Source organism: Belonocnema kinseyi, chromosome 10, assembly GCF_010883055.1.
Source record: "Belonocnema kinseyi isolate 2016_QV_RU_SX_M_011 chromosome 10, B_treatae_v1, whole genome shotgun sequence".
NCBI classification, from domain to species: domain Eukaryota; kingdom Metazoa; phylum Arthropoda; class Insecta; order Hymenoptera; family Cynipidae; genus Belonocnema; species Belonocnema kinseyi.
In genome coordinates, this window is record NC_046666.1 from 75,125,167 (window position 1) to 75,134,283 (window position 9,117).

General features: G+C 32.6%; 1 protein-coding gene across 2 annotated transcripts; it reads left to right on the forward strand.

Annotated features, from left to right (window-relative positions):
* The first annotated feature begins 374 nt into the window (after nt 1-374).
* On the forward strand, nt 375-4,395 carry LOC117181403 (cytochrome P450 6B2-like). 2 transcript variants are annotated; one of them, XM_033374024.1, is made up of 5 exons: nt 375-449; nt 697-1,575; nt 3,263-3,484; nt 3,639-3,890; nt 4,160-4,395. In XM_033374024.1, the coding sequence occupies exons 2-5, from the start codon at nt 717-719 to the stop codon at nt 4,324-4,326; spliced, it is 1,500 nt and encodes a 499-aa protein (XP_033229915.1). In that variant the 5' UTR covers nt 375-449; nt 697-716; the 3' UTR covers nt 4,327-4,395. The 2 variants fall into 2 exon arrangements, with proteins under 2 accessions (XP_033229915.1, XP_033229916.1); XM_033374025.1 differs by having other exon boundaries at nt 3,314-3,484.
* Nucleotides 4,396-9,117: the final 4,722 nt, after the last annotated feature.

A 9,117-nucleotide genomic window follows, 5' to 3' on the forward strand; every position in this document is an offset into this window, starting at 1 on the left:
ATCAAAATTTTTTTAATATTATTTGATTGTTGAGAAAATGTTATAAAAAACAGAAAAGGTGAACCCAAATATTTCGGTGAGTAATACAAAGTTATTCCTGGGTCTTCGATCATCGGCCTAATTTGTTTATAACAATTGTAGAACTTGAAAAAATAATGTAAGGATTTAAGACATTTAAAAAATAAATAAAAAGTGCCCTACCAGACCTTTCGGGGACAAATCCAAAGGTATATTCCATTTTTGATCGGACGCTTACTTCCTTTATAAATAAATACAAAGGTTTGCAATCAATATCTATAGAAAGATTCAGGGTCATGAAACACGCACGTATCTATATCTGAATCACAAATTCTACTCAATTACCCGTTCATTACAGTCGTCGCAATGAAGCGTTGGTCAGTCCATGAAACATTCCCACTAGCGCATCTACTGCAATACGACTTTCTCAGGTTTTTATTTATTATATGTTTATCACTCTCGTATATTTACCCTTTGGTTTTTACACAATTTATGGACGAACCCTTGGGAAATTATATTTCTAAAAGTTTAAAATTAAACAATTTCAACTAGAATATTAAATATTTAAACTTAAGTTGCAAAAGCGATAATATTGCTTATTTAATAAATAAGCTCTACGAAATCATGCTTTAAATCACAACATTAAAATTTCAAATCATAGAATTTTGTTCATTGCAGATCATTTAATTTGTTTAATTATGGGACCATTTGAGATCTTGTGCATAGTCGTTGCCATTTACATTTTCATCAACTGCTACAGAACATCTAAACATGAATTCTGGAAAAATCAAGGAGTTCCAGGACCAAAACCACTGTTGTTCTTGGGAAATTTTAAGGATATACTGTTAAATCGATTGTCGCCTGGGGAATTTGCCAAAAATATTTACGATGAATTTACAAACGAGTCTATGGTTGGAGTTTATGCTAGAAATACGCCGATTTTGATCATCAAAGACGCGGAAGTCATAAAAGACGTATTGATAAAAGATTTTAATATTTTTGCCAATCGCGGGTTACCAGTGCATGAAAAAATAGAGCCTATGTCTCAAAATCTTGTAAATCTAGAACCAGATAGGTGGAGACCTTTGAGGAAAAAACTTTCTCCCGTTTTTACGTCAGGAAAATTAAGAGAAATGTTTTATCTTCTCCTGGAAAGCTCAAATCATTTTGAACAATATTTGGAAAAAATAGTACCTAAAAACGAATCAATTGAGTGCCGACAACTCACATCGAAATTCACGATGGATGTGATTGGCTCCTGTGCTTTTGGAATTGACATAAATACTCTCTCTGACGAAAAAAATGATTTTACACGAATGGGACGAAAAATTTTCGACGACAGTTTTCGGCGATCAATGAGGATAAAAGTGAGAGATCTGGCGCCATGGTTATTTAAACTTCTTGGGCCCTTTTTGATAGATCGGGAGATGAACGATTTTTTTACGAATTTAATCTCAGAAACAATGGAATACAGAAAGAAAAACAATGTCGTTAGACATGACTTTGTAGATTTATTGCTGTTTATGAAAGAAAATCCAGACAAATTGAATGACATCAGTAGGTTATATATTTATATATTATAGAACATAAAAATATTTGTTTGGATCAAAAGAATATTTGTTGGACCTTACATCAAAGATAGAATTTGTTTAATTCTAAGAAATAATTTTTTAAGTCATTAGATATAAAATAAAATGCATTCTTTCTCTTTAATAGTTAAATATAATTTTAACTAAAAATATTTCTAAATTATTAATTCTCATGTCGGATCTAGCTAATTTTCATGGTTTAATGATATAGAAATATCGACAAACACTTCTTCCTCAATAAAAATTTTTAGAAGTAGTGTCAAGATATTTAACACTTATTTTCTGATTATATTATAGCCTTTCGATGTTTAGTTTCATGATATTAGTGAAAAAGAATTAGAAAATTTAAAAATATCAAAATTCATAATTCTTTTGCGCTTTAGATTTTCACATAAATCGCAGTTTTTTTCAATTTTAGTTTTGTATAAAAAATGTAAAATAGCATTTTTATAATACTGTAATTTAAAAAAAATTGTCTGTAAAATGGTCTATATTTCAATAAATAGATCACGTAACATTCTTCTTGAAAAGGACTATTTAACACAAGTCTTTTTCGAAAAATTTGAAAATTGAGGAAATAAATAATTGTGAAGCCCGCACTTAAAACTTTGTTATACTTTACATAATGTTTTGTTAATTTCACTGCAATTCTCATTAATTAATGGGGAGGAGATTTTTTCGCATTGTGTATTTGCTTAATCAATTGGTTCCTTTTTTGAGACCTGAAACGATGACAATTTTCCCTCCATTTCTCTCTCTGAATTTCTTTTTATTCTTTTGGTTTGTCCACTATCATCTTCACCTTTCGTTTTACTCCTCTTACACTCCATCTTTCTCTTTTTATAACCTTTCGTTTTTTCCAGGCGTCTTTATTTATTTCTAATTTTTGCCTTCACTTTCTTTGTTGTTCAATTTTTATAGATTTTTTCGTTTTCAAACCCTCATTAGATTTCATGGTTTATATTTCCGACCATACATTAAATTATTCATAACAAGGACAAAAATAAAGAATGAAACCTATATAGAAAAAGATAAAAATTAAGAGATAATCATTACATACATTTGTGGGGATCACTTCACTTACTTGCAGTTTTCGGCAAAATTGTTTTAAATAAATTTCTAGACAAGAGTATATTAGTTCAATTATTATTGTGTTAACGTTTATTATAAACAAATTAAAACGAAATATATTGATTCGTTTTTTTAATGTGAACAAAAGAGAGCTTTTCTTTTACTAAGTTAAATGTATTCCTAAATTTGTTATCAGCATGTACGATAAAAGACTCTGAACACGAGGGGCTATGGAGTTAAAAGTTTTTACAGTTGAGGGGCTTCATGGTTGCAGTTGTTGAAATATTCTATATAGCTATTATATGTTTAATACATTTTTAATATAAAATAAACGTAAATTAATTATCACGTATTCTACTATGCATAAGAAATATATAATTTTTTTTGCTTGGGCTCTGTTTCCCATTTTTGGGTAGCTTCACTGTTGTGTAAAAAACGAAAGACAAACGTTAAACAATGCTTCGTAAAAATGTTGTTAAAATTTGTATTGTTGAACTTTCTATAAATTGCACAAGTAAACTTTCTAATATCTCATATTTTAATTATCATATATTTGAATGATGATTTTAATGTTGCTGTTGTAGAAATGACGGACTCTTTGCTGGCAGCTCAGGCATTTGTCTTCTTTGCCGCAGGTTTCGAAACATCCTCAACAACAATGAGTAATGCCTTATATGAACTGGCTCTAAATCCCTCAATTCAAGATGAACTTCGTAAAGAAATTGAGAATGAGCTAAAAACATCAGATGGGAAATTGACATACGATGGAGTGAAACATATGAAATACTTGCACAAGGTGTTTCAAGGTAACTTGATTTGATTAATATTTGGGTTTTAAAAACTTGAATAAATAAGTGAGGAAAAAAAATATTTCGCAAGCAATGTAGTTTTCACCTCACTTTCTGTACTTAATTCAATTTTGAAATTTTATATTAGAATGGGATTGATCTTCAATTTTAGAAACACTCAGGAAGTACCCACCAGCAACACTGCTCGTTAGAAAATCTTCTAAAAAGTACACATTCTCTGGAACCAAAGTGACAATACCAAAGGATACAAACGTGTGGATTCCAGTCTATGGAATTCATCGTGATCCGAAAAATTATCCAGATCCAAACATTTTTGATCCAGAGAGGTTTGACGATAATGAAGTGACATCTCGTCATCCTATGGTCTATTTGCCTTTCGGAGAAGGGCCAAGAAATTGCATTGGTAGGGGAAACAATTCTGCAGGGGATAATGCAACCTAAAGTGGATAATTATTAATTTTAATAAAAGTATATAGGTATAAATTATGTTGAAATCATTATATAACAAACATTAGTATTTTTATTAATAATTAGCCATTCTAGGTTGCATTATCCAATTTAAAAAAGTGTTCTCTATAAATAATTCTTTTTTTTGCCAAAATATATTTTTAATCTTTATAATAATGAATTTCTCTCAATTATAAATTACAATAAAATTATATTCATTTACAGGAGCAAGATTTGCAATATTTCAAACGAAAGTTGGTCTTATCAGAATTCTCCAAAATTACAAGGTCAACCAATGTGATAAAACACCTATTCCATACATTAACAATCCTAGGGCTTTTTTGCTAGCTCCCATGGGTGGCATACACTTAAAATTCTCGAAAGTGTCTTAAAATATAAGTAAGGTAGTAAAATATATGGCAATGATATATTTATTAAAATATAAATTATATTTTCCATGAGTAGATGGTAATTTATTCTGATGATCTGCGTAGAAATACTTATCGAAATTTCTAATAATTTGATTTATTTTTACAAATTAAAAAACATTGATAATTTATCGTATTTATTGTATCTTTGGATACCGAAACATGGGACTGTAATACATGCAAGTATCGAAATGACTAGCGCAATGCGAATTGAAATATAGTGGTATTGAAAATCCCGTTATCTTTCAAATCGTTGCGTAAAATATGATGAGAGGTAAATAGATAAATTAACTACAATCGTTACGAATCGATGCAAGTCACTGTCTGAATAACAATTACGAACTGTTTTTTCATTCAAACAAGAAAGACGATAAGATACTATATCTTCAATGTAGACTTGCAGATAAACTTCTTGCAAACCTGCTTGAATTACTTAAATGTAATTTGATACTTTTTTAAGGAAAATTGCAATTAATTGTATTTATTTTCAATAATAAAACACATTTTTTTAAATTTCCTGTTTTTTTAGGGCAAGCAGTATTCTATAATTTATTAAATTGCGGTGTTGCCAATGTATTTTTTTGCCCTCTTATATGTAAACTAAAGAAGTTATATAGTTATATTTTCTTTTATATTATTTTTCATTTATATAGATACGGTGACTATTTCAACTATTTTGGAATCAAGCGCGTTTATGAATTGGCTTTATGTTGAATCTATATCTGAAAATAACAGAGCTGCACTAAGAAAAATGAATTATACCCGGTATTTAAAAATATGTAATCAGGTATAATCTTGGACTATTAACTATGGGACAGCTATCCAGATTATACGAATTAAAATATGTAGCATATACACCGCGGCCATTGGGTCATTTGCCATATACATCGAAAATATTTTTCCTATAAAATAATCTCTACTTTATAATAATTCTGATTTCTTCTGACTAGTTTAGGAAAAATATTAATAAAGGGTTTAGTAAAGTGTTGAAAATCTCAAACTCACGACGACTTATGAAAACGGGTTTTGTTCAATTCGATTAAAAAATGTTATGGCGGGCTAAACCCTTAAATTTTACGAAATTTTCCACTTTTTTGTATTAACTTACTCATATTAAGTTATGGTTTACTTCTTAGTTTTTTTTCATAAAACAGAGCAAATAACGTTTCTTATAACTAAAGGTTGTCAGTGCAGAAATAGACAACCAAAAAAATCTGATAGAGACAATTAATATTAAAATTAAAATTCTTCTGTATGCATTTTAAACGAATTTGGATTAAAATTTAAACATTTTTTCAAACTTCTTTATTCAAAAATAAAATGTCCAGCAAAGTCTATTTAAGAAACTTGTACTTATTAAGCATGTTTTATGCCGTTCTATACAACCACTCTTTAATTAAATATGAAAAATACATGAGAGTATGGTGGCACTAGGGGGAGGGGGGGATTAATACGAGAATTGGGGAAAAGGGCGTATGTATTGGGAAGGGGAGAGCTTCGAAAGGAAATCGAAGGATAGAATAATAAATAAGGAGGGGGAGATACTAAGAGACTGGATGGAGGATAGAGGCTGGGCGGTGGCGAATGGTATGGTAACAGAGAATGAAGAGGGACGATACACTCATGTGCGTAAGATTGGGGTATCGGTGATAGGCTATGTGATTATCAATATGCAAGGGTGCAAGTAGACAGAGCAATTCTCAGTAGAAGGGAGGGTGAAATCAGACTAACAGCCATTCCACCAGAGAAGTATCAGAAACATTTGGGAAAGGTAAGCTTTGAGGGGGAGTCAGTGGAAGAGATATGGGAGGATCTATTAGAGAGAGAGAGTGAAAAAAAAGGTGAAAAGGAAGCACGAGAAGTAGAAAGAAGGAACTGCGAAAAGGGAGGTGTGTGTAGAAATAAAAAAAGAGTTTAGGTTGATGTGTAAAAAGAAAGAGTACGAAAAAGGGAATGATATGGAAGAGGAGTTTAGAAGTGTTAAGACAGACGGAGACGTGTGAAAGATAATTAATAGGTTCAGGAAACGAAGGGTAGCGATAATTTAGAAGATAGGGAGTGAGGAATGGAGGGAATTGTTTAAAGATTCATTTCAGGGATCAGGTACACGGAAGAAAAAAAGAGTATGGAGGGGCAAGGATTTCCAAAAGGGTGAAGGGAGGAATTGTTCGTGCCACTGTATAAAAAAAGGGATAGGGAGAAGCGAAAAAATTATAGGGGTAACGCTAATGAATACGGCGTACCAAATATATGCGACGATATTGACGGATAGGCTGCGGAAGTATGTAGAGGGGAAAGGAATACTGCTGTAGGCGAAGGTGGGTAATAGAGAGTCAAGAAATACTATCGACTATCTTCACGTCTTGCAGAACGTTGTGGATAGAGAGGTATATGAAAAAGATATGAAAGTATACGCGTTTTTGTAGATCTAAAAGGTGCGTTCTCTTCGGTGGATAGGGTGAGGTTGTGGAAGGCGATGGAAGAGAGGGGAGTGGAGAAAGGACCTGATCAAGAGGATAAGGAAGTTATATGAAGAGACCAAGGATAGGGTGAGAGGAAGTTTCTGGATGGATAGGGGGTTGAGGCAAGGGTGTCTGCTTAGCGCAACGCTTTTTGCAATTTTAATCGCGAATATGGAAAGTAAGCTAGCGGCCAGAGTGGTAGCAGGAGTTAGTGTAGGATAAGTCAGGATATAGTCATTCACATATGCAGATGACATAGGGTAGAACGTAAGTGAGGAGGTAAATTGGAGGTAAATAGGCAAATAGGAAGGAATAAAGGTATATGCGATCGTAAATAAGAATGGTTTGGTTAGAGAGAGGAGGCAGAAGGGGAGGAGAGAATAAGGGAGTCAAGATTTAACGGGAACTATGCGTGGATTATGCTTAGGGGGAGAGTGCAATATTTGTTCAAGAAAGGAGAGAAAGGAAGTCAGGAACTTATAGCAAGGATGAGATTCAGATGCATGGAGGAGTATATTGAGTTCTGGCTTTCAAGAGAGAAGAAGATATGTGAATTGTACGGGAAAGGGATGGAAAAGTGAAGCAGATCTTGGAGGAGTGTGCAGAGGTGGAGAAGAGTGGGATAAGCATGGACGTATTGTTGCATGCAAGTGGGGACAAAAGAGCAGTTGCATGACTGAAGGAGGTATTGGGTAAGATGGTGAAGCAGAAAAGAAAGGAGGAACAGGGAATTCAGAAGGAAAGATTGTAAATAGAAGAGGAATAAGGTTTAAAAAAATTACGAGGCAAATCGAGAAGGTAGTGACATGCGCGCGAGGCTTGGCGAGGTGACCCAGGCGGGAATTGACCGTCGGCCCGCGGTCGGGCCAACCGTCGGATGGTCGGTCCTACTTTGTGCGCCACTGATCGGGTTAACCAGCTAAATGATAACGGTCGAACGCCTTTGGCTTCTCCACGTCGCACAGTGGTCGAAAAATCTAAAAAGCTGGCCAAAATTTAAAAAAAATTATTTTTGTAATTTGAACTGTTGCAGTCGGTAGAGTAGGATCCTCTGCGTTCATTTAAGATAGCAGATAGAGCTCATTGTCTCATAATAACGTTACGTTTTATTGCAAACTTAACCTATTCTCGCGCTGCGTTAAAAAAAATCAAAAGATCAAACCGATTTTCAATGCAATAAGGTGAATTCATTTAGTAAAGGTATGTATAATTCAAATCGATAACTCGGAAAATCCTATCCCATTAACACATTTCTATAAATATATAATAATTTTGTGGAAAACTATGTAAACTGTAATCAATTGTCTTAACATATGAAAAAAGTTAATTATCCTGTAGTATCCTGTCTAATGAACACCAGTATAGTATCCAACATACTTTTTTCTGTAAATTCATGAAAAAATTAGCTGCGGATAGCTGTGGATTAATGAGTACTGGACTATATGTTGACTACATGTCGCGTTATCTCATTATTGTAGAGTATTCTAGGCGGTTGGTGTCCGCAAACTGGGAAAATATGACTTTTTTGGTTCAAAATAACGTACGGCCCAAAAATATTGACCGATTTATAAATATATAATTTATATAAACAAATTTTTATAAACAAATTATTTTTTAAAAATATTTCTATGATTTTCCATAATTTTACGTTTTTTAAGTTATATTACAAGAAATTTGAATAAAAACAATATTATGATGAATAAATTTCTTCTTGAGATTATGACTGTGAATATTATAAACAAGTAAATAAACAAATGCATTCATCAGGGATTTTTCGATTCAAAAATGATTTTATTTCGATTTCAATTTTTTAATTAGGAGCTTTATGATAACTTTAGCAAAATTCATAATTTGTTGATTAATCTTATGATTTTAAGAACAACTTTAATAAACAAATGCATTATTGGGGAATCTTCCGACGGAAAAATTCTTTTTTTTCGATGTCAGACTTTTTAATTGGGACCTTCACAGTAAATTCAGCAACATTCCTGATTAGTTGATAAGATAAATTTTAAAAAAATTATAAAGATTGGCTGGAAAAATTCGTAACCCTCAATAATGCCCATGGAAATTTTCCGGAATCTCAAGAAAATACTGGCGCAGGTCGTCCTCCGGTTAGTTTTGCTGACAGCGCTGAAAGGACAAAGCGCAGGAAAAGTGAACATCTTCGAACTCAAAACACTTGCGGAGAACTTGTTTATGCAACTCAGATGACTCTTCGAGCCACAGGACAACTGGATGCCGCAAATGTTGTGAAAGATATTTCAAACTTTGCACCAACAAAACCATCTGA